The following is a 27,701-nucleotide window of genomic DNA, read 5'->3' on the forward strand; positions in this document are numbered from 1 at the left end:
AGAAAAATAGATTTCCACAGCCTGATAAATTGAAAATGAATAAGCCGTATCCATTCTTTATAACTTGTTACAGCCAAAGCACTAGCTACACTTCACCTTTTCAACTGACATAACTGTTAGCACACGGGTTTAGATCTGAGCAATATAGTTCAGAGGTCTAGTGAAAGATCTCTGGCTCCTACCAAACATCTTGCTGTACTATCCATCATTACTATATATATGACAGATGGAGTTAGTATTGTGCTCCAGATGATTTTATCATTGACAGCCTCTATATCTAATTGAAAATAGCTTGCAGAGGTAATACTTGCAATAAGAAACAACCAGATCTTACATAAGTGTTCATGACAAAGTACTAGAAAACAAAAATATTACACTTTTTTTAAAAAAAATTGGAGTTCAGATGAACAGCATCTGCAACATTATGTGGGAATAATGCCAACCTAAGATTTAATAATAAACTTCTCCAAATGAATAACAGCACTATGGTTTGATTTGGTACAATTTCAAGGACTTACAAAACTCATTCTTTTGCTTCTGTATGATATCTGACAGACCACTGGGCTGTATATTATTTTGGACTCATTAAATGCAAGGTAATGACATCTACTAGATAAGTCTTGTTATATTACATTAAATTTACTAACTAGAGTCTAAGAGAAAATACTTGTATTTTCCTCACATGAGTAATCATGTTCACTGCAATGGGATTACATAGAGAAGTATAAAGCAGTCAGAAGTGAGACATTTAATAAATCAGCAACTTATAGCACTAAATATTTCATAATATCTAGGTAACATCTAACACTCTGAAAATTCTGCCAGATCCAACATCCTGGAAAGGCATTTAGATGGAACAATGGCAAAACAAACTTACTAGTCCCCAAGGCACCAGCAGCAGATGGTATTTCAAACAGAAACGAAAGAGAAAACTATATTTAATGATATGAACAAGCCCTTACCTAGTGGCTGCCCTGCAATGATCCTGGCATTCTCTCCCGCCACTGCAGCCCTTGCGTGCCTCTCACTCATGTACTGTACAAATGCATAACCTTTGTGCACTGAGCAGCCAACTATTTTCCCATACTTTGCAAAGATTGCTTCGATGTCACCTTTTTTGACAATGGCTGTATTCAGATTGCCGATGAAGACTCTGGAGTTGATGGACTTTGGGTCATTCTTATTGGTGACGTTGCTGGTCTGTGTTTTGCCAGTCATGGTTGGATCACTTGGCTTTAGCCCTTAAATAAAGAACAAAGAAGAATTATGTTTCAAACATGCAGATTCTCCTGACTTAGGTGATTTTTCCCACTGTAATTCACTTTTCATTTTCCACTTAGGTTGAATCTAGACTCAGAAGAGTTATACTCTCTAAAAATTATTATCAATAAACCAAGGTAGCACATTTTAAAATACTGTTCATAAGTCAAGTTAAAACTTCTTACTTTTATAGATACAAAATATAACAATATATCTTTTAATGTAATGCTGTGGTACTGGAGCTTACTGTAATCATATGTGGATTTTTGCTTAGAAATTCAGTATTGACTTTTTAAGTACCTGGCTGTCTAGAAACTGCAAAGCAAGAGAATGAATCATTATCTTATGTCAAATAAATGAACATTCAAGGCCATGCAGAGAACAAACTCTAAAAATGAAAGACAACTCTGCTTTTGTTTGGTGAGTGTTAGCCAGAGCACACTTCTTAACAGTTAAATATCATTGACTACTGTGAGGAGTGCAGGGCACGTAACATACAGTTCTTTACTGCAATCAATATGTTTCTATCAAAACAATTTTCCCTATTAATTCAGTACAAAAAAAAAAAAAAAAAAAAAGAGACAGTGGCTTATGTTCCTAGAATTAAATAGTTTGAAAAAAACCTTGCTTAGTTACAGGACACGGATTTGCTTGCTGCTTTGCTTTTTCCTTTAAGGTCACTAATCTAAATACATCCTGGCATATCTCAAATGGAAATATCCACACTATTCCTGGGAAAGATTTGGCAAAAGAAAACAAAACAAATTACTTCTTATGTTCATCTAACCTCACACTTCCGAAGTGCACCTGATTTTTCTTAATATATATGCAAATTCCACCTGCCAGCAGGTTTCCTTAATTTACATCAATTTACTTAGACGCAGATGAAATGAAAGAAGTTGTTCCATGTTGCTGCTGGGTTTTCTTTAGCTATATTAGACAACAGAAATGCCAAAAATATGCATACCTCTACATGGTGAAAACATTTGTAAGAAGGAGGTCACTAAGACAGCAGTCAAATATAGGCCATGTCTTATAGCTAAGAATTATGTTACTATTTTTTAACCTGTTCATACTTTTGGTCATATCACAGTAACAGCTCAGGCAAGAAGAGAACGCAGTTAAATACTGCTCGCAGTTAAAGCTCAGTTCATTTCTCAAGATGAAAAGGAATAATGACTTCTATTCTGGAGTAAAGCTTGACACTGACTAGCAGAAGTTTCATATTTTAAATCAATAGCTACCATATATTAAGCTAGACTGATGAAAAAAGAAACCATTGTCACTGAACTCTGCACAATTCCTGGTGAACAAAACAGCCACAGCCATGGGCACTTTGACCATCTCCAGCACACAGGATCCAAGCCCCCACCCTTCAGGCAAGAACACACAACGGAGCCATGTGGGCTGAGTCCTGGCAAACAGTCTGCTGTGTTAAATGAATGCAAGCAATGGGGCTATCAGTCAAATAGCTTTCACTTGTTTAACAACTTAATATGACAGCTTCCTTCATAGCTCAACATTTAGAGAAAATACTGTAGAAAACTAGAAAAAATATGTTTTCCTGTAAGTTTATCGATTTTAAATGCATTCTGGGAACATAAGATACTGTATACATGCACAACATTCATCATGGAAAACCAGGAAAACCGCCTTGACCAAAAGCCTCTTAGCTTTATCATATCACAGACTCAATAGTGTATATTTCTAGGTAGCTGTGCAGATCATGTGTGTTGAAATCACATCTATATATAGTTAACCTGCGTATTGTAAGCAGTTGTAATAGTAGGCTTGGTACCATAATAGTTTGAAGACAAACCACCTGTAAAACATAAATATAATGGACATTGAGATCCATATTGGCATTAAATAGACTGTTGATATTATCTGGGAACTAGCAAGTCTAAACCCATCTTAGATATACCTGTATTTACACAGAAGTCAAAGTGACAATAGCATAGCCGTGTTAGCTTCAAAAGCCCTAATGACCCAGACTGATGAGGTAACATGGTAGAATAGCTAGGCATAAAATGTTATTGCAGTCAAGCAGCTGGTGAACAGGGAACCACTGGTATCCCTGGTGGTTCCAGGACACACACCACTTCACTGTGCAAATAGCACTTCTGTTGGGAAAACTTGACATGGACAGTATTGTGTTCGTCTTTGAGAACATCCAGAAAAAAAACTATATCTATATTATTACATAATTCTTAACATTTTGTTAATGTTTTCTGTTACATTTATCAGCTGTGTAGCTGAACTGATTTCACTAAACTCACAGAGGTAGTGTCTCACAAGTAAGACTACTGGTCCAGGAAGTAGTGGACTTGGCTGGTAGGCTTGTCTCTTCCACTTGCCTGCTTATGACTCTCAGCAAGACACTTTTTTTGTGCCTCTGTTTCCACTTTTTAGACTTCAGACTTGCTTTTTTTTGACTCATCTGTCTCTATGTGTATTTTTATACAGCACATCACACAAGGATGGCACCTCGGCTGGTACATTTTGGGCACAACTGACACACTAATAATAAAAATAACAAGGGGACACAATCTACAGAAAATCTTCTGCTTAGACAAGACTTGCATGAAAATTATACGCAACAAAACTCTTTTAATTATTGCCATCACAACTGTTTTCAAAACACAGAGTACTGCATGCTGTATTTCCTGTATTGTTTAGTCATTTAACATGGGATTTAGGGAACTATTCCTTTCTTCGTGTCATAAAAATCTTCATTATATTTTTTTCCCAGTTTTGCTATGCAGTGATTTAAATAGACTTTGAATAGGACATTGAATGTTTCTCTCTTGTAGTTGTTCTTTGCAATGCAAATTTGCAATATTTTAATAACACAAAGAAAAGTAGTTGTCTAGTGGGTTCTCTCATATTCAAATGAGCAGTCAGGAAAACGTGCTGCAGAAATTCAAAGGGTGAGAATAATACTAACGTGAATAATTGAGATTTGATTGCCTTGCTGGTCAACATACAATACTATTGTGAATATTTAATGAAAATCAAAGGTACATGGGATCTTCATTACAATAAGAAAGAACTTATGGTAGGTCTTACACCTTACTTACAATATGCATCTGTGAATACTGAATTATACTTATCTTTGAGCTATCAGTAAAATGACAAACATTGTAACTCATACAACTGCAGAATAAATGAAGCAGTGAGAGAAACGTATCTGAAATCATCTCATATCCTTGCAGCCTTTAATAGGGTATCTTGCTAATTTCCTATTATTGCAGCGACCCTTGCTAGTAATAAATAACCCCTATATGCCAAACATATATTTTAGGAAATGCTTTGTGAATAATATCTAGCTGTCAATACACTTCATCGTGCTTACTTATTCAATACACTTCATTATATACAGCAGGGGCCCTCAAACTTTTTAATCAGGGGGCTGGCGCGCGGATGCAGTGGCAGGCAGTCATCTGCGGCTGCTTGGTTTTCCCCCCCAACCCCCGGAGGGGGGGGTCTGAAAATACCGGGGGCTGGATTGAGGACCCTGGGGGGCCATAGTTTGAGGACCCCTGATACACAGCATTGTTTTATGCTGTTGCTGATTTAATTATTCTACCCAGAACTAACTAGTTCTTTGTGTACTTGAACACAGAAGTTATAAATTAGACCATTTCTATTATTACATAGATCCCTGATTCAAAGAATAAAGTTTACAAATTTGCTTTAAACATTAAAATTTCTAACATGTTAAACAAGAATGAAAATGGAAATTACTGAAATGTGGTTCCTATTGTCCAGCACACACATGGGACAAGTGCTGAAAAGGGGGACAGATTTTAAGCCCTGACCTCCCTCACTTTTCCAGCATTTTCTGACAAAGTTTGGTTAAGCATGACAAAGCATTGTTTTGTGGCTATGAAACTCATCTTCAGTCCATAAGATGAAGGTTTGAACCCACATCTCCCATTTCATAGATGTTCCTGCTACGACGCTATGCTTAACTCCAGAATAGTGAAGACAATGATCCCTTTTACAGTTGTGCTGTGTCCCAGTGCAAGAAAGAGCACAGGACTTGAAACAAAGGGAAAGGCAACAAGTTGTCAAATTCTACATCCCAGTAGTCAATTCTTTGGAAGGGTAGAGGCAAGAAGGAACTATGATAGTCTTGGATCTCTGCTTCCTGTGCTGCTTACACATTTTACCAATGACTCTTCACAGCAAAATTCAAAATTTATCTTTGAAGAGGCAGTATTTTGGTCAAACTGCAAAACAATTTGGGACATATGGAGACTTGAGGACTTAAGCTGTTTAAAGGGATTTTGAGAGCAATTCACTTCAGCATCTTCCTAGTTGTACAACTGTTTCTCATCTTAAAAGACTGATTGGAATTCATCAGCCAAATTAAATTTCTACTGAATACTGCTAACTTGTCTCTGTAAATTATTATTATGCGTTTTCCTATGCAGAATAAACAATAAGGCTGATGTGTAAGAATTCTGTTAGAATTAATATCTTTAAAAGAAGATATTTTATTTAAAAATTAATATCTTTAAAAGAAGTTAGGAAAAATTTATATTGATGGTTTAGGGGCTTGGTTTGTTGTTTTTTTTGATAAGATCTGTACTTACTTTCACTTTTAAAGGATTTGCGCCCAACAAGTTTAGTAATACTTAGAGGAGTTTCTACATATTTATGTGCTTTTATCTTGGAGCTATTTTCTTCTGTAAATAAAACACTTGGGTTTTTTTTAAGCAAATAGAAAAACCCTATATCTTTGAATGAACTAAATATTACTTGCAGTGACTTCAGGAAAAATTAGAGTCTATTGAGGAAAAACTGAAACAAGTAAACTGATAATATTTGAACACTTCAACGTTTTCTGAAAAGACATTAGAAACATGTCACTTACATAAAGAGCAATTTAATATAAAATTTCTATGTATTCATTATGTTTTCAAAGAAAATGTTAGGAAAAATGAAACACACTTTCACACACACCCCACACACACCCCCACCCCCCCCTCAAAAAAAATCCATTTGAGATCATGTGTAAAGCTGAGTCAGGAAATCAACACTTTGTACTATATCTGTGTGATAGCAAAAGACTCATTCTATGGATAAAGATTTCTAAGTTTGAAAATTCCCATAATCAGTAGCTTATCTAAGCACCATTAAATTCCAAATCTTGATTTTTACTATTTACAATAATGAAGTTTGCATAGTAAGATGCATTATACACATTTAATAATCACAAAATCCTTCCAAGAAAGACAGAAAAAGACCTAAATAGACACATAGTTGGACTGTGATGTCTGTCTCCACAATGAAATCCACAGTAAAAAGTACAGCCAGTGAAAAATTAATTGCTAGGATATTTGGGGGTCAATCTGAACATGGACATTCTGGCAAATATTGAACATCACGTATTGGTCCTTAGATGGACAAAATGCAGCACTATAACACATGGTTGTAAAACACATGGTGCTCTCTTCAGCATTTCCAAGCAATTTATGTCTGCCCTTCTGTTATCCAGTCTCAGTTAACAGCTGAACTTTCGCAACAATCAAGGTTCAAACCTTGCTTTAATAGTTGAGCTCTTCTGTGGTTTAGTGTCTTTAAGGTTTAAGAATCAATAAATATTAAAAGAAATTAAGGCCATAATATATTTTTCTCCTTTTGAATTACTTTTTAACAACAGTGACAACATTAATACTTTTGTAGTGTTGTAGACAAATTTAAGGTGTTTAAATATTGCAAGTGTCCTTCTGTGGGTGAAATCAGCATAGATTTGTCTTGCATTGGTACTAATATTAATGGAGAAAATTCAATATTAATGTTATTCCTTTAATAAGCTGTCATTAAAAACTATTTTATCTCAGTTAAATTCAGTCCTTGACAAATCCCTGTAAAATTTTACATACCTGTTGGAATTAAGAATATTGAATATTTCATGGTGGGAGGGAGGGATGGAAGCAGGGAAGAGAGAGAACAGAACATTATCAGATAAAATATATTTTGTCTTGGAAAATCCTTTCTTCTTTATATTTAATTTCTTTTTTAATGACTTGCTATATCTAGGTCACACAAATAAAGAAAAAAGCTATTCATAAGATGGCTGGTTAAATCCACATCAAAATATTCTGGGCTTTTCCAGTTCTCATTAAAGTTAAAGAATCTGCTTCCCCTCTCTCTCGCCAAGATATCCTGCCTTTCTATTTTTGTTTTATTTTTATGAATTAGCTTTAAGTTTTCCTTTCAATTATTTTTAAGAAGGTGTTGACACATCATGTCTATAACACAGACAATGCTCCCTTTAAGCTGGGATTTCTGGAGCCATATAAATGACAAAATGCATCAATACTTGCTATGCCACATCTTGTAGAAAACAAAGGACTAAAAAATAAAATGATGTAATAGATCGCACTTCATCTGTTGACACTGTTCTCAAAGAGACAAATACTCTCTCTTTTGGGAGGGTGAATAAAATATATCTGATTTTCTAAAAAAGGTAAAATAACTAGATATTAATAACACCATACAGCCAAATATCATAACATACTTTCACTAATACATTCATTTGGGTTAATTGTTTAAACATTTGAAAGACTGCAGGGGAGACATGCACTCGGTCTGAGGAGCAGCGCAACCTCCAAGGAGGGAGAGGAAAGAGGATAAGGTCTAAGTCTGTACAAATGGACAGAAATTATCACTTCTTATTGACCTGCACTAGCTCATGGTGCCAGGATCTTCTCCCACCCAAACAGGCAGAAGAAAATGAAACCTGTCAGCGGAGATTTATAGGGATTTTCGCTCCCATTCATATGCTCTTTGTTCTCAGGATATAGAAAATAGCCCTACATAATCACGTAAAGAAATAAATTTCCCTAATAAAATTATTCGATGAGCACTCAGATATGGGTCCCTTTCCCCCATCATATTTAATCCCTTTTAAATACAAGGTTTTCTCTATTGATCAATTGCAAAATCAAACCATAATCCTGTTGGCTAGGATAAGAAAATAACTGTGATAGCACATACCGGTATAGCTGTGTAAACAGTACAGTAAATTCAGGGGGAAAATACTAAAACGAGATTAAAAAAAAAAAATAAAAAATAAAGACTTATTTGGGATTCTAAGTGAAATCTGGAATAGGGTAAAGATGTTACATTACCTAACTGTCTAATCCCATCAAGAGATACGCTTTTCCAGGGAACAGACATGGACATTGAGGTTACAACATAGCAAATTCCAGAATGGGACACCTGGTATTTTCCCCTCACACTTTTAAAACATCTCCAGGAGAAAAAGTACAATCACAATATTTCGACACTAACACAAGACAGACAAATAAAGGTCAACATTCATACTCTTCTTTAACGTGTCTTAGTTGTGATCTATGTGTTGAATATGTCTATCCAGGAAGCTAATATTGGAAACTTTTCATTTTGGGATGTGCTGCTTTTATGTGTTGTCAATCAGGCTCCTGGAGATAAAACTGAACAATTTTATTTTTTATTCTTTTCTTAAGAAAAAGGCAAACAAAACTTGGTGACTTTCCCCTTCACTTCTAATATTTTGACCAGATCTATTTGTAGCCAGCTATCTCATTTCCTCCAAGTCATCATTTATCATTTATACAGCAAGCTATTTTAATCTTCCCTCATCAGTCATTCCTGCTAGCTTCTTAATAATTTTTAATGCATTTCTGACTTTCTACAGTTTCTATGGCCTAAATCTGTTTTCAGTCTTCAGTTTTAGGTATAGTGACAGTAAAAGGTGCAGGACTGCTCTCTCACTCTTCACTTGGTGACACTATGGATTGCCTAAAAACAATCTTAGCTATATTTGCTGTCATATGACATTTCAAGCTAATCTCATGTACTCTAGGGTTGCTTGGTCTCATTTGGCAGTGTTGCTTCCTCTGTGTTTTTGCTTTCTCTTCAGCTTCATATAACTGTGAGGATTAAATGAGCCTTGGCAAGTGAGACAGTCTCCTACTATCATTTTTATATTTCTAACCATCCTAATAGACTTCACCAGTTTTCTCTGCTCTCAAGGGAGTTTACAGTCCCATATGACAACATCTTCTGAAATTTTAAACAGCATTTTTTTTTTTTAATGCATTACAATTCAAAGCCATTATTTAAAACCAGGTCTATTAAGGGTACCCATGTTAGATGTTTCCCCTACAACAGAGTTCTCATTCCAAACCTTCTCTGTTATATACTAAACTGTTTTTTGGGACACATGATATTAAACATAGCTTGGTGGATATGAATAATTTTTTCAATTTTTTTCTTAAGGGAAGAAGATTATTTTGACAAATTTGTCATGCTTTTTTGAAGTAGCATCCAATCTCATCCAATCTTAATTTCTTCTGAGATCCCTATAATGAACTCATCGATGGACTATTTCGGCTAATTTTATGCTACTAAAGCCTCTGAGGAAACTTTCAGTAACATTATTTTTACTAGAATTTTGCTCCCCTATGTTTCCTCTATTGTTTTATAAAAATTTGAAATTGGATTTGAGGAATGTCACAGTCTAGGCTGCCAAATACCAAACAAGAAGTCAAAAACTTCCGAACTGTAATCCTAGCTCTGGTAGAGACCTGATAAGAGGCCTTAAGCAAGTCGCTTAATATCTCTACCTTGTCCTCTTTCTTCAGAAACTGGCAATAATACCGATGATATTCCAGTTCAGCAAGTCGTTACATGAATGAAGTGAAAGAACTGAAAATACTGCAAAAATGCTGTGGCATTAGGAAGTTTAATAGAAACTATACAGTTTAATCGAAAACATAGGACTTTGTTTTGAGGATCAGTAATGTCTTTGTTTTTCCTGTCCATACCACTTATACCTGTATATTTCTAAGTCTTTTTCTGTATTTTCTGTTCATGGGCATTTTTTCCAGTTTATCTCATGTATTAGTTGATCAAAATAATTATTTGATCTTTCATAATGGAGAGAGGTATTTAAGCGTACTTGACTTTCATAATCACAGGCAAATTAGAATCACATTTACTGTTGTATTCACTCCATAATGTCCCTCTCAGAAGCCTGTCTTGGGGATTTATGCCAGATGACCATATTGTGCATCTGACTTACGGGAAGAAAATCTAGTACTGACAACTGAGTAATTCTGATGTCTGACTCTAGCTCAGCTGGTAACTTTCCCAAAATGATGCAGTAAATCACAGGCATATTGTGCTTTTGCTTTATCCATCCCATTCTTTTACCCCATTTATTCAGCCTCGCTATATTTTTGTATCTGTCATGCATGAATTGCATGTTTAAAACCCAAGCACATGTGCAGGCAACACGTGATAGACTGCCACATCCCTGCAGAGCCTTGGTTTTATTTCTTAGCCTATACAGTACATCCTGACTCAGAAACTGAAGGTGTATCTTTGTTTTTCACCACAAAACACTGAATGACTTTCTAGTCTATCTAGAAAGTCTAGTCTATCTTTTCACACACTGAATCTCATGTGCACATATCAAATTTTAAGGTTACAAGGAAACTTTATTTTTAATCAAGAAACAAGAGATACTCTCACCACCAAGGACAGGAACAAGACATCTGAAATTCGTCTCCTGGATAAATCTTAGAGGAGTTCATTGCATCCACACTGTGACAATGGAATTTTCCACACGGAATTATGAAAGTTCCATCACCCATATATGCAGTATATAGGTATCTGATGAGGAAAAACTTCAAGAAAATCTGAGTACGGATCTAATGATGATGTTGTTAAAGCCTTAAAGTCAGCCTTGTATTTGAATCTGGCTTCAGCTCCTTTCCATCCCCCACCCCCCCAGTCATGCAACCATAAGCAACCTTATAAACTAGGTCCATAGACTCTCCTGGGCTTCTACCATTTTATAAACACAAATTCAAAGCCATCTCTGGAACTTCTTTTCCTCTATCGACTCAACATGAATGCATCTGAAGTTTAATTGCACTTCAGATTCTGACATTCAGGCTTACAAGTAGTCTAATGTTCTGCAGAAATTTCTTTATTTTTTTTTAAGACTGAGTGGCTTCATCTACAGAGCACATTTAAATCTGCCTGAATTCATTTTTTGACCTGTCTTGCCTGCAGAGATTACTTAGTAATTTTCCTCTGTCATGACTTTTAAGGACAGAAACCCCAGTTGTGGTACCTTTCCCAGTGTTTTAACTGATAGTTCAATTTTAGGACATTCTCTGGGACAGTGGAAAACTTCATTTGGTTCTCTGCTGCTGAAAATTAGAATGTGCATTCCTGGTCTCCTGAGTGTGTGCCTTGGCTCTCAGCAATCACTGTTGCATGGCTGCTTCAGGGTCTTCACCCTACATCTCCCTCCTAGTCTATCTTCAAAAGAACTGTTTGTTAACTGTAGTTAAATCTATGGGAATTTTCATGCTGAAGTCTTACTAGGCACTTTTAATGCAAAAATAATTTTAATTTGTCTGTTTATTTTTCAGTTCTGTGCTGAGACAAGGGAATTGAACGAAACTTAGTATAGTAACATTTTCATTGTTACTGAGAGATCACAAAACCTGCAGTTCCTACACTGTGCCCCATATCATATAAAAAGTTTTGCTAGAAAGTTTAACATGCTAAAAGCAGTATGCTCAAATAGTGCACGTACCACTGAGAACACCCAAAATCATATTCCAATTTTCCTTTAAAATTTATTATATATGCACACAAAAAGTCTTACTTGTTCCCTCTTCATCGTTTTGTGAAAAGACAAACAAAAATGGGATGAGAAACTTTTTTCCAATATTTCTCAGTCTTTGTAGTCTCATCAGTAACTTTTTGCTGCAGCAAGTACATACGAGTGAGATTTTAATTTACTTTGGGATGCTAGTAAGTCTTTGGGAAGCTGTGATTTTACTCTAGCAGACATCTGATGCCCAAACCAATAATAGCCCCTACTCAGATAATTCTTTTATTTATTTAGTGCTCTTTCAGAAACTCATTTAAGCAAACAGAATTAAATAGAAATATGCCAAAAACATTTCCCTAAAAATATGATTTGAACATTAATTAACCACATTAATACAGGCTTTTTGATGGAAACCATACAAAACCTATTGTCAACATATGTCTTCTAGCAGTATGTTTTTTGAGCAAACGGTGATTTTCCAGGACAGCACCTAATGATTTAATGTAAGCAGGTAACCTGTCCTCTGGGATTCAAAACTGTGTATATTTGAACACTTTAGAATTTGGTGCTGGCTGCATATTCCTGGTTTTGGTTAACCCTTTGCAAAGAGACTGCTCAGAAAACAATCAATTTATATTCAGATATAAGTCTAAAGTGTCATTCTCTTTTCTTGTACTGACTTCTTGTATCATGTCATATTTTCATCACCTTACTCCTATAACACCTGTCTCATATATTCTCTGCTTCCTCCCATGTCTACCCTACTCTGCTCAAGTTCATCCACACTATTCCATACTCAAGTCCACTTTGTTTCTTCCATTCTCCTGAGTACTTACTACAGATTTTCCTCCTCCCCAACCTTAGAAGAGCATCACTGGTACGAAGTTTGTCACACTGCTTTTGTTTTCACTTCCTATAGGCCTATCCAGTGACTGCCTAATTTATTTGTATCAGAAGTTCGGTTTTGTTTGTTTGGGGTTTGTTGTTGTTGTTTTGGTTTTTTTTGTTTTTTTGTTTTTTTGTTTGTTTTTTTTTTTACTTGCTATTACTCTATATTGTACCTAAAAGAACATGGTCTTGTAAGCACTGGGACCAGCAGCACTAATCTGTCACTTTATCAAGAGATGACTGTATGACTACTCTGAGTGGAACTGTGGCCTTGCCAAAGCCAGTGGTAAAAGAGTAGGATTTTAGCTGCAATTAAACTGAATTTTTGCCTTTTAATGTGCTTCAGAAGGAGCAGCACTAGATCTTTAAGCTGCATAGCATTTTTAAAGACTGCAAAAGAATGATTCTAGTAACACTGACTACACAGTACATTGCTTTTTCTCTTTCTTTTCACACTGTAGATACATATGGGAAAGTACAAAAGGAAAAAGGAAAACATTTCCACTACATTTTCAAAATGCAAAATGGATTATGACTTATTTTTAAGCCAAAAAATACAAGCCTGAAAAGAAAAATTTCAGAAAATTCAGTAGAAATCATTAAAATGCAGAATGTTTAACATAAGTATACTTCTTATTACCTCCCCTGTATCACAGGAGACTGGACAAATTTGAGCATAAAGAAACCTCACTATGAATCTTACATTTAAATAATTAATTCTATTGATTATATTCAATCTCCGACATCATGCTGTAGAGCTGTAAATTATCTGATAGGCGTGCAGTAAAAACAGGTTAAAGCAAATAATTTACAATGAATAATTTATCTCTCAAATTTTCCACCCTGTAAAGATTTTTCTATAGCTCTTGCTGTCCTAATATCTAACCTCTGGTATAATGGATGATATTATTAGAAGGATTCATTACTAAAGCAACTCTGCTTAAACCACAGTGTAGCTTTCCTTGACTTAACTGGGACAGGAAAGAGTATAAATTGAAAGGAGAGGGGCTTTGCTCTTGTTTTTATGTTATCCCCTCAAATGAATCTGAACATGTGCACTTTAAGTTTTATTGTTCAGCAGCTTGCATGAGTAAGGATTTTTTTCCTGTAAAAACTGATCAGTTGCAAACAGATTTTTGATAGCACTTGAAATTAAATATTAAATATTCTAAATATTCTTTAATTTTGTCTAGTTTATGTAGATTTAATTTGATTATGTTAAAAATTAGTGTTTGCTTCCAATTGACTTTTAGTGTGTTTCTTCCACCAAGTTTGATCAGGAAGCTCTCAAATAAATGTCCAAAAACATTCACACCAATGAAACTTGGCTATTCAGAGCTCAAATATAAAGAAAAAAACCACAGAAGCAGACAAAGTTAATTATAAGTGTGTATGAAATCTATGGAAGAAAGTTGTTTGTTTTTTCACTTGGCTTAAGTGATCAGCTTTGGCAACTCAAATTGGTTATTTTCAGTCTATATTACCTTATCATCCCAACTAATTACAACGTGTGTGATGCTGCATGCGCTTAACTGGTTCTTGTGAACAAATATTAATTATTTGACAAAACTAATTATTTTGAAACTAAAACATACTCAGCGTTGATCTTTTAACATGCAAGCCTCAGTTGCCCAACCACATTGCATAAAACGTACAGTCTTTGATTTCCACTAGTATTGTTAGTTATTGTCCTAATGTGATTATGCACTCTTATATTTCTTTTGGAAAAAAAAAATGCTACTAAAGAGCATCTTATTCCTTTTCAAAAACTTATAGCTGCTTTGTTAGCAATACAACACCAATTCCTACGTATCTCATTTCTGTAAGTGATGAGAACTGTCATGTAAGAAATGAACTGCTTGTCAATTCTTACACGTTACATCAATCATTTTGAAGAAAATCATCACTGGAATTATTTTTAACTCTAAGAGTAAGCTGTGGCTGAGTAACATCATGGTCGTCATCATTAAATTGTACCACTCAAAATAGTCTTTATTATTTTTATCCATCCTTGCCATGTTTTCTCTAAAACTGATTACATGTTGATTACAGATGTTCTGATAAGTTTTTCAGCTCCTGATTATTGGAAAAATTTACCCGATGTTGTGGAATTAAAAACCAGAATGGCAGATCAATAGGTACAGGTAACATTTTGAAGAGAAATTGGAACGCAGATACTTCTGTAAATCAAATTTTTAAGCTAGTCCACCTTCAATTTATATAAGAATTTACTTTTAAAATTATCGTATATTTACAGCAAAAAGGTATTGATTTAATGCTTTTTACTGTTCTATTTTTATATTTTTCATTGCGGAGAAAGCTAGGACTGTTAAGAAGAAAATGTGTTTGAGGAAATGGTTACTAGTCCATTATTTCTTTATTTCTTTCACTTTAATCAATATGTGGCTTTCACCACTCTCCTTAATATTTACATAAAGGAAAGTGCTGTCAGCTTCTATAAAAGGAAGAGTACCTTCACAACAAAAATGTTTGTCATGGTTAGGGGAAGGATCTGGATGAAATTTCACCACATAAGTATTTCTCAAAAGTGATTTCCTTAGATGTTTCCAGTGGGTTTTATTGAGCTATTTCTTTCTCTGTCTGTCAGCTCCTCTAAAGGGTATAATAAAAAAGAGTGTAAAGAAATGCATTTAAGAAAGAGTGGAAAATTGCAGCCATCTATGGGTTTTATATATTGGTAATCTAAAGATAACAACTTACTATTTGATGCATTTTCCCATCTTCTGAATATTTGGAAAATGCTTTGAACAAGCCACCCATTCTGAAATGCTGAAGTTCTTTTGGCAGTGGCAACTGAGGTCTTTACTACCAGTCCAAGATGAATTAGCAGTTCCGTGTGGCACACTTCTTCAGAACAGCAATAAATTATGTAGATATGCACTAATTCCTGCTTTTCTTGCTGCAGCAGTATACCAGAGACCTGTGAAATGCTGTGACTAATGCAAAAACTAAAGTGCAGGTAGTAGGATCTAAGGACAGTAAAGATGTTTGACAGAGTCAAAAACCTTGTTCTCCTTTTGTTTGTTGCTGTCTGACCTATAAATCCTTAGGTGTATAACTTACACCTTTGGACTGCATGTGACGTGAGTATGAAGGGACACATTAATCTGCATGAAAGTATGAGTAATACAGGCAGTCTAGTTACAATAGCTAAAGCAGAGATTTGAAATCACCTTGTCCAGAAGAACAATTGCTTTGCAAAGCGTAAACATTTAGAAGTGTTCCTGCACAGTTCAGTCTCTGGCTACCAAGACAATCCTTCCAAGAAGTTCCACAGAAAAATGGGAAAATATCTAATGTAACACTGTCCATCATTCATATATTGGAAGTATAAAATTATCTTCCACCTCCAGATCTTGTGTTGGAAAGAGAACCACAACATAAAATCTTGAGACAAGTCCTATTCTTTACAGGAGACATAACTTGGCACATCTCCCCAGACAGAGAAAACACTATCCTCTAAGACTAGCTTGCGAAATCATTATTTAATTTTAAATGCCATGCAAAATAGCTTTAAAAAATATAATATCCTGAACCTCCTATACTCAAATTTATTCTCTGATCACCAGAGCTTTGTGAAAGTGTGTCACATTTCCTTTCTCTGTTCTTTTTTTTTAATGTCTCTCTAACTTCATTCCCCACCTGAACTTAAATAGACTGAGAATTGAAGATAAATACCTTCAAAACAGTAGAAACTATGTCTTTAGTTGTGTCCTTGGTTTAGGAAGAAAGGCAGTTTGAAGTATTCAGAAACAATGCATATTCTAATCTCCTTGATGTGAAATCCTGAAATACTGAAGGATTTGGAAGAGCAAAATACTGTGGGATTAAGTAGAAAGTACCATTATTAATAACAACGGCATTTTGGAAAATGAAGTTTTTTCCTTACATACTGAAGACTTCGATGACAACTTATTTCCACATGCCTTTTCCCAGGAAGGTCTTATTTTTGGGAAATGTGGTAGGAAGTAGGAATTGAAATTTATAATTAAGAACAGAGAAACAACTCCTGACAACTTGAAGGGTGGTAGCTAACACAGAGAGGGTGGGAATATAGGGTGTAATATTCTTTCTTATCTGTATATATATCATTCTATCTTTGTAAAATTTGCAGAAACAATTCCTTCTAGTGTACCTGCAGTTTGTTTGTTGTTGTTTTTTTAAAAAATATTTTAGGTCTGTAAAGCGTAGGATAAATAGGATGAGATTAGACTTCTTTATTTTTTTAAATCCATTATATATAATATTAATAAATTATCTCAATACAATAATTTTATATTGATATTTAAGTGATGTTGACATCTGAAAATATCCTATCATAATCTATATCTAATACACATAAATAGACATTTATAGATTTTTTCCAGGGATTCATCCAAGGTGTTACAATTCACCTCTGCAAGTGAAAGGCATACTGCTTTTTCAGTTAGAAGAACTCTAACTGAAAGGGAAAAGTAGGTCTTTAATTCTGGTGTAGCTACAGTTTCTAACTTCATATTTTATACAGGAAAATGTGTTGTAGCACAAAGTCAAACAGATGTTTGCATCTAAGTTCTGGTACATTCCAAATTAGAAACTTAACCTGAAATACCATCCGCAAATAGAAGCATGCTACCCACCATGAGCAAAGTACAACTCTGTGGTTGTTAAAATAGTCTAGACAGACTAAAAAAAGAAAGAATACGATTAAACCAAATGAGATGCCCTTATTAGATTTGCGTTTGGGAGAGCTGAATGAATCTGCCAAGATTTTATAACTCACAGGATTCCTACTAAGAAAGCTGTAGACATCATCTATTTGTATAGGTATCAGTCGCAGACAAAGAACTTCCTTCAGCTTTCTTGGTAAGCGAGGCTGATGTATCTAGCAGCATATGCAATGCAAGACTGAAGTTGTTATGAGGAATTCAGGCTCCATTTAACCAAATTTTATGAAACATTTTACAGAATTCAAAGAGTTTCTTTCTAAAGTGTATTTGTATTGCTACTAAGCTATTATATCATATTTTTACTTTTAACCTTTGATTTCCATGGGTTAAGAGAATGTGGGTTTTATTCAGAAAGATTTTGCACCAATTTCAAATGTGTTCAATGATTTACTCTGATTTTTTTAAACAATACTGTATATCTTCTACTGCAGACAATGTAACTTTCGGCCTACAGTTAAGGTGACTTATCAAATGGTCATGTGCATACTTTTATAGAATTACCTATGTCTGTCTTAAATTGTATTTGATTTCTCAGGAACCAAGGCATTTTTACTAACTTGTCTACCTAAAGTATCATAGATGCTAGAAAAACATTTACCTCTGCCTCTGTACCCCTGTTAATATGACGTTCTACTTTATAAGTTATCATAAGTTAAGTTTGATGATGGAATCTGTTATGAACAGATTCACAAAGCATCATTGATAAAAGCATGCCATATATGTATAAAAATCATCTGTTGGTTCTCGGTGTTAGTGCTACCAAAAATACTTTCACAGCTTTTGCCTTCTTCCTACACTTTAGTAAGTAAAGAGTGAAGAAAGAGATCCACATCTAGTCATGATTTTCTGTAATCCAAACTTTTTCCACAAATAGAAAAGCATGTTTCCATGCCATCTATCTCAACAACTATGTACCTACATTTTCAGAAAGACCCTGAGATTTTATTTTTTTCTTCCTTCTCTGTGCTACAAATTCACTAAATCTTTTAGGAAAAAAGCAAAAAATTCTGCTGAGAATCTGAAAATTTTAGTACTCTCTTAGGCAACTCAACAATAAGGATTATAAACTAACAGCTACAAGCTTGGTTAATAATCCTCTAAATTAAAATATACGTTGTCCTCTTTCTCAATATATGGTTTATGAAGTCGAATATATACACTTTAAAGAGTTTATCTATACAAATGCTGAGGAGATGCAAAACAAACTTTTTTCCAGCTAGTAAGATCCAAAGAATCTTTAGAAACTAACAACTTGCAAATTGAGGTACATTTTTAATTAGCCTGTAATTATAGAATCAACTAAATGACATAAAGGGTGCCAGAATGTACCTGTTCCACCTGTTCTTAACAGAATCTGCTCCAGAAAAAAGCTCTGGGGAGTAGAATTTTCAATTTCCTTCTGACTGAAGTTAAAAAATAAATGTTTCAGGTCAATTTAAAACAAAATTATTTCCCCCTCTTAAACCAAAGTGAAAAACTGGGGGAAATATATTGTCTTGGGTAAAAGCTAGAAGAAAAGACAAGACAGCAAGACAGACATTTTAAAACATCAGTATATAGGAAAATTCAACGCTATTTTAGGAAGTGACTATCTAAAATGCTTTGATTTTTATTTTCTCTCAATTTTGCATGCTGAAATGATATGATAAATTTGACATACTGTCAAGTGCAGCTGCTTGAAAATTTTGCAGTTTTTCCATGATCATTCCACATTTGCCAAGTGGCATCACCTTGCAAACATTAAGGAATTTACTTTCACAATGTCTCCTGCTGGGAAAGAGGTTGTCTAACCCAGCATAACAACAAACTAGCAATATTCTAAATTTTACATTATTTTCTCAAAATATCTTTATAGATACATGGACTCAGCCATAATTTCTGGTCAAGTACTAATACACAAATGTAATTCCATTTGAAATATAACCAAAGTGGTTAAGAGAAAGACTTCAATGAGAATGGAGAATACTAGGATACATGATTCCATCACATCTTCTCACGAAAACTCTTTTATGAGTATTTTGTTGTACTCCATTTTAATGTCTGTTAGCTGAAGTTGTAACCAAGATTTTTTTGATTATTATTTCTCAAAGTGAGAATGTCCACAGTGGTAGGGCAATTTTAAAAGGTTGCAGACAATATCATCTGCACTTGGATGAACCTTATTCCATTCTGGCCACCTTCTGCATGTTTCAACAATTCTTTTTTTATATAAATCTGTTGAATCCTCCTCAACACTTTTATAGTTTATGGTTGCATGGTATGTACTGTGGGTATTTCCAGACACCGTGAGGTTCTATAGCATTTCAAAATACTGCCGGCACCATATCAATTGGAGGCTTACAGATGGCTGATTGTGAAAAGCCATTAGAAAGTCTGAGTCCATGTAGCAGCAATTTCTGCCTGAAATAGTGCAATGTATTGTGCCCATTGCTTATTTCATTCTGGACATTTTTTTTTCCTTCTAACAGTACTCAGTACAGCAAACCACCTCCCTGTTTGCTGTCATGACTTCATGACAGACCAGTGGGGAAAAACTAAAAAAGTAGAGAAAGTATCTATATGGCTTTCCTCATTGTCTAGCCTTTTCCAAGTTCCAAGTGAATTATTTTCCCACCAATGTTCCCTGCCAATGTTTTCAGAGAATGTTTGTGACTGCATGAGGCTGATATTGCCAAATATGTCATTTAGGGGATATAAGATAGAGAAAACACTGAAAATGAGTCCACTGGAACATGTACCTATAGTGCAGAAGGAAGCTTTAGCATAATTGCTCTGTGGGCTCTCACAACTGATATTTTGGGCTCTCATTTTGTCTTTTCTTTCCCCTTGCCTGTCCTGACAGAGAATAGCTCTTCATAACCCCAAGAGCGCAGCGTTGGTCAAGGGCACCCAGAGAAAAAAAGTTGTTCTTTAAAGTCACAGTGGAGCAGTCTCCTTATACACAAAGCTCCTATTGATTTCTATGAGGTTTTAGGATGCTGCCTGGTAAACACAAAAGAATTAAAATAAACACAGAGAAAAAGAACCATATTGGGAAAAAAATGGTTTAACAAGATTTCTGGAAGTGAAATAAGATTAAACTTTTTTATCTCTTCCCTCCTCATGTTTTCAACAGATGCAGTAGCTTCTTTCTCTGGTTTTCCTTTGTGATATCTGTTCTCTCACTGGAAACAGGCAGAACCTCTTTAAATGTTTGTTGTTTTTAAAATAAACCTCTTTAAAAATGTTTTCCCCCTAAACTCACTGCCACCCTGAGAGACCCAAGGAAATAAGGTAGTTCACAAGCAAGGGAATTTGCTGCAGCCCAGCAACAGTTCTTACTAAATAGTAGAAAGATGCCATTGTGTCATCCCTGAGACTATGAAAGCCTGAGATTCAACAGACCTCATCAGAAACTTCTCTGGTTTCCATTGTGTAATGTCACCAGCCAAAGCTCTGGACTTCAAGCAAGGAACTGCAAAACCATGATATACTGAATTCAAGCTTTGAAACACTAGGGGTCTAACTTTGAAAGGAAAGAGAATGCTCAACACAGGGGGTATCAAAGCAGTTAAAAAACACAGTGGAAAAACAAGTTAAATTCAAGAAAAAACATTTATAGATGAAGTAATTTTTCTCTCAGGAGTGTGAAAACAAGAAATGCCTCTCACAACAAGATTCTTAGGTGCTCACTCCCCACCTAAGAAAGAGTTATTTTAATATATTCAAAAGCTTCACTCCACATCCAAGGTGAGAAATATTACCCATTTGCAAACATTCATTATGTGCAAACAAATTCCTAAGTTAGAAACCCTGTAAAGATACTAAAACCACTGCTTCATTTCCATGGAGTGCATTGTATGCATCTGTGATTAGGTAAACCAGATTTTATAATAAAAATCATTGCTTTTGTGTTTCTTTTCTCCTTTGCTGGAGGTGGCAATGTAAATAACAGGCTGCAGTATGAAAGTGGACACTCAGAATTAAAGTAATGCCACTACAGAAAATCTGTTTCTTCCCCCTCTTCCTGTTGCACTGTGATGAAAAATGTGGTACTTAAGCCAAATTTCTCTTGGAACATAATCTCCATTTCTCTGCTTCTCATTTCAAATACAGTAAAGTTTAGGCTTGTCTTAATTTCCTGGTGAGCTGATGGGCTTTTGTGTTGAAGAATTTTTCCTCCTTGTCTGGGTCAAACACATCGGCAAAATCAGCATCTCTGTTGATGATATGTACCTTGAAGAATCTGGTCCTAAGTGCCTCAAATTTTGACTCAGAATCAGCAGATAGTTCTGATCTCTAATATTCCTGCAACTCTGTTCACCTAGGAAGATAGGGTAATGTCTTTCTCCAGCAATACGTCATGAGAACTCAGTGAATATAGTGGCCAGTTCCATATGAAAGCTCATAAGGAAATGAAAAAAATCTATATGCAAACCATGTTTTGAATGCAAAAGAACCATTTCTTGAAGAAATTAGAAAAATCTATTGACTACTGATAATTAAGTGAATGCTGTCATCTATCCTGGGAAATGAATGAAGCAGTCATACTGTGGAAGAAAGACTGTGTGTAATAATTTAATCCAATCTGATGACACATAGACCAAAGCAAGGCAAATTAGAACCAAAAAAGTACAGTGAAGAAGCTGTCATTTCCCAACTACTGAGGCTGATTTTGCATCCTAACAAAAAAAAAAAAAAAACCAACCCAACAAACAACAAAAAAACACTTTTTTTGAGAAAGAAACATTAATGAAATAAGTCAATCCATGCCCATGATCTGCTCCCCACCCTCCCCTCCCCCTGAAAAAAAACCCTATTTGTCACACTGCCACTGTCACCCACATCTATACTCAACAAGTATAAATCCATCATACATGCCAAGAACATTCTGTGACATGGCCCTCTTCTCTGACAGCTCTCTGAAGACTGTTACTTCAAGTAATAGCACTGAAGCACTGAAACCAATTCTCTACAAAATATACGTGTTCTCAGAACACTGGCAGCTGTACTGAACAAATTATTGTAGGTATTTTCTAGAGTCACATATGTTTACATATTACATATATGATATTTAAACACATACAAACATTTTTTGAAATTGTTCTTAAGACTGAAGTTGGGCAGGATTTCTTAAAAGTGATCCTTTGCCTGGATATCACCATTTCTGGTTCCCAAAGATGAGTAATAAAAATGTGGTTTGCATACACAGGTCCTGACCAGTGTCTTAACTACAACATCTCTACAAGAAACATTCTGTATTTCTGAAAACAAATGAATCCTTTTTTTTTCATTTATCTTAATAGTTTTGGATGAAACTTGTTTAAACGGGGTTTAAAAGGTGTGAAAACTGCAAGAATCCAAGTTTTCTGCACTTTAGTGAAAAGTTCACTAAAAGGAAATTATTTAATTCTGAAAGTGTTTTTAAATATTTTAGAATCTCTTGCATGTGTCTCTCAGAGTTTGAAACTACAGTTTGCAGTTTCAATTTAGATAGGGTTTGGTGGTGGACTTTTTTGGAGGGTTGGTTTTTTGGGGGGGTGAGGTGGAGAGGGTGTGTGTTTTTTTCCTCCACATAGTATGTAGAACTGGAAACAGATTATGGGGGGGAAAAAGTCAAAAGGAAAACCCCAGCATTTTCAATCATATCTTACAGTAAGCTGAACTACAAAGGAAAAGAAGTCTTTAAGAGGATAACATTATACTTTTGATAAAGTTTGTATTTCTCAGCCATAAGAGACAAGCATAGAAAGATCTACAGTAATTAAATTAATTCCAGGTCATGGCTTATGTATGCTAACAAGTGTCAAAATAAACCTTGTTAGTTTGAAAAAGGTATGTAGTGGACTTTGATCTTTCTCTGGTAATTAATAAAAGCTAAGTAAATTTAGTGTTCGTGATAGATGTCAAACAGAAAATCTTCACATTTCATAATACTTTCACAGAGGACAGAAGAACTGCACTGCAGAAGATGAAGATTTGTGAAATCAAGTTACATAGTAAAAGAATTATTTTTAATCTTCACTTATCCACACAAACCTCCCTGAGATTCCTTTCAGTAGCTCAGTCTATAACTCTTTCCATGTTCCTACCTCTCCTACATCTAGTTCTGCAGTGAAATAAAGGAAACCACGCACTAGAAATCTGGCCAGCACTTCCAAAATGGTGTCCCTGATATAGTTTTAGTTAATATTTTTATTTTTAGTTTATATCACCAGACAACGAGACTGAGCTGGAAAGATACTCTTAAGGTATTGTAAATCAGTACATTGGAAAGAGGATGTGTTCGTGAAAACTTCAGAAAGATGTTCACCAGAGGCAGATGTTTTACAAACACCTGGGTGTGATTTTTTTGACTACAGGTCATAAATTAGTTCCGAAAAATCTTGATATTACTCAAAATTCTCTTCTGAGAAAAGTATCCTTGATTTGTGCTCTAGACTCCAGCTTCTACCAGTTGCATCATTGAAAGAGTAGCAAACTACAGAAATAACTGTTTAAAACTGTACCAAAAGCACATCTAGCTCTAGAGTTTATTCTTCTGCATGGCCAACAGAAGCAAAGCACAATCAGAGAAAAATCTGCAATATGCCTTTTACATCTGTTGCCTTCATAAGGCATCAGGCAGCTTTTTTTCATGTACAAATTTGAAATACTGAATAAAGCTGAATTCAGGGGAGGACAATCAAGACTGAAATGAGTGATTACACTGAAATGTATATGCCAGAATGAAATATCCCTCGCTGATCTGCAACTCTTTGAAACGAGCCCCAGCCTAGCTACTCGGAGCTAGGCAGAGAGTGCCCGGCCAGTCCAACAAGTTCAGAGGTAAGGGAGGTCAGCTAGCCAGGCAGGCAGCTTGGGCTTCTAGTCTAGATCACGCAGTTTAGGGTAGGAATTTTTTCCTTTGCCCTTTTATACTGCAGATTAGAATAATTACATAGGCAGCTTAAATTCCATTTTAGTTTGCACTTTCAAATGGCACCTTATGGGGAGTTGAAAACAGTCCACAATTTGACTTTAGACCCCAATCAGTCACATTCATATTCTCAGTCACATAAAAATCACTTTCACGGTTATTCTTACTGATTTCATAACTTTGATAATCACTACATTTTTAGCAATAACATAATTGGGTTCAAAAATTAGTACGTTTTATATTCCAGGCATGAATATTGATGCATTACTCATTTTTGTTACTCAGAAAAGTAACAAAAATCAAAGATCCCTATTTCAGAATAATCCTTATTGTTGGAAAACTTAACCTGCAAATAAGGGAAAGTAGGAACTGGGAAATAATAAAGTACATACCCTCTCTAAGGCGTTTGTTAAAACTGGTTAGAGCTACCCATCTGTAACTGGAAGAAAGTCTACTTATTCTTAATGTGCTTTTGCCTCCTTATCTGAAGTTATGCCAAATTTGTGTATACATAACTTGATAAAGCTGTTCCCCAAAATCATACAAGTAATCACAGAAATCACTTATTTCTTTTTTAATTTGTGCTAATTTTATACTCAAATGGAAGAGAATGAAATTCTTTTCACCCAGCTTCATTGTTTCTACCAGAAAAATAGAGGAAATAGGAATAATTTGGGGTTTAGAGTGTTAAAATAGAGAGGTAATGGACAAACACACACATATGTAGTAAACAGAATGGTACCTGCAAATCTGTAGAAGAGCTATTACAATGGTTTTATAAAAACAGTGGAGAAAAGTTACAAAACAACAGATGTGCAGTTGCAAAGAAGTAATCTCTTAGACCTGCCAGTAGTGCTGCTCTGGAGAGATGGGTGCCTATCTCATGCTGTGACCGCAGGGAAGCTGCAATGGGACAATGAATGAAACTAGCTGACATGGTATTGCTGGTGCCACCAGACCTTTGGGAAACAGGGTGTGGATTATAGCCCTCTTCCAAGACATCCAGTTTCTAGACTCTCTTCAGCCTGTGGTCCACTTAATGACAGAATAGTTGTACAGTGCCCTAATCACTTACCCTGAATGATGGCACTACCACCCTCCTCTACTTAAATGCTGTCTCAGTCTAAGGTTAAATGTGCCAAATGGATATGGCAGTACCAAATACTACCTGCAAGTAGTAAGAGATAATAGTCACTTCTACAGGTTATCACTAAATCGAGTGCATCCATAGGTGAATTTGCCTTTCCCATAAAAACTAGATCAGTTCTGCTACCTTCAAGTCAAGCTGAATCAAAGCTTATAGCACAAATAATCCCTGTTGTTTCAATGGGGCCACGGACTATGACAGTACTTTAATTGGGTACAAGCTGCAGTATCTAGCTAAATTACTTAGGAACTGGGTCTGGGTAGTGGAGGATAAAAAGAAGGTGAAAGAATATTTCTTTCTGTTAAAACTTACAGGTTCCAAAGGCACTATGCAAAGGTATGGTAACAGAAAATGCAGAACAGCCACAATATAATGACATCCTAGAATGTCAAGAAATTTACAAAAATCATTTTTTTCTTTCATAAAGATGTATTAGTATTTTTTCTTTTTTTCAAAACTGAATAAAAAAACTCAATTTTGTTTTTGTGATCATTGTCCACGAAAAAAAAATCATAAATATATGTATGAATGTGCACTGGTCTGAGAACCTGTGCTGGCAGTGTACAGCACCCTGCTTGGAAATTGCTCAGGGATCTGGGGGATAGTCAGTAGCAAATGCAACATGATGCAACTATAGTAAGCAATTCAAAAAAGCAAATAGTCAGTTACAGACAGCAAACTTGAAATTGCAGAGGGAGGACTTCCACAGTAATTCACAATCTGCAATAAATAATTTGGACAGTTCTGTATCATATGTGAACACAGAAATCACAGCAAAAAGCAAAATTATACTTTTGACTTTGATAACTTCTAAAGATAAAGGCAGAGATGAAATAATTACATTTATTCTACTGACATTATTCAACTAATGATATTTGATTTATATAAACATAAAATATAATAATATTAAAATAAAAAACTTCATATCCAAAGCAAATATGTTATTTGTAGCAAATAGGATAGCTAGTCAGGACATCTCATTTATACACTGTTCTGAACAGAACAGGCAATTTGGTATAACATTCTGTTCTGCACTGCTTTTATTAGAAGGCTACTTCTGGTAGGAACCTTCTGTTGCTTACTTTTAAACAGACATTTAAATCACATTGAATCATAATTATACAACTAGCAGTGCTAATTATTGCGGGTAATGCATTTTAGCACATCTTATCACATAAGCAGCTCAATTCTTTGGTTCCCGGCACTCACAAAAATTGGAGAAAACCAGCCCACTTACTCCCATATAGACCAGAAAAGTCCAAGTGTCTGAGCAGAAGAAAGACTAACTTCTTTAAGACGTTTCTAGCTGCAGATATGTGAAACTTGTTACCATAACAGACATAATAAAAAAACCCCTCAGAATCAAAGATATGGCTAGCTTACTGAATTAACATATTTTAGACTTCCCATAGTATCAGTTAAATTGCTGTTGGATTACTGCATTAAAGAAAACTAAAATATGGATGCTTGTAATCGGAGACAATTTATGTATTATGATCTGTTACATATGAAAGTAAGATGATAAGACACAGCAGGGCATTTGAGCCTCAAGGTTTAGCACTGCACTGGGTACATTTTCTCGTTTCGGGGTTTGATATTTTGTAAACAGTAATGACTGTGAACAGCTTGGCACAGCCATGCTAACAACAAAAGAAGAGATATGGTGTGGTCTATACAATCACCTTATGTCTGCTTTCTTGCTGGCCAAATTCTTAACAGCCAGTGTAGAAGATATTTCATGTATTATTACTCTTACCTAATTTGTTCTGTTAAACACAGCATTATTCTAATACTTATTGGTAAGCCCTACTGAAACCAACACTTTGCTTCCAAGTCCATTTTTACTCTCCAGAGATGCCGGCTTTCTGTTTATAACTTCATTCCCAGAAAACCCCACCCACTCTTCTTTATACTATAATGTAACTACATTATTTTTCTATTATTAAAATATATTAATAAAATTTCTTTTAAAATATAATTTGGAATAACCCAAGGAAATATTTCTTGTGCTAGAGCTACTGAGGCACTTGCTGCACTGATTTCCAACCTACATTCCAGACATCATCTCAAAATGAAAATGTTCTTGAAAAATCAACATCCAAAAATTTGTATTCCTCCCAAAACTGCAACACAAGAGTGTATTCC

General features: G+C 35.1%; 1 protein-coding gene across 6 annotated transcripts in view; it reads right to left on the bottom strand.

The window, feature by feature from the left end:
• RALYL (RALY RNA binding protein like) overlaps positions 1-27,701 on the bottom strand; it is a 404,596-nt gene that overhangs the window by 209,120 nt on the left and 167,775 nt on the right. For all 6 annotated transcript variants that reach the window (XM_080381891.1, XM_080381898.1, XM_080381895.1 and 3 more), the window contains one exon: positions 963-1,241. In XM_080381891.1, coding sequence (XP_080238017.1) covers positions 963-1,218 — 256 coding nt within the window. In that variant the 5' untranslated portion in view covers positions 1,219-1,241. The remainder of the gene's footprint in view (positions 1-962; positions 1,242-27,701) is intronic.

The sequence above is a fragment of the Falco punctatus genome, assembly GCF_963210335.1.
Source record: "Falco punctatus genome assembly, chromosome: 3".
NCBI lineage: Eukaryota > Metazoa > Chordata > Aves > Falconiformes > Falconidae > Falco > Falco punctatus.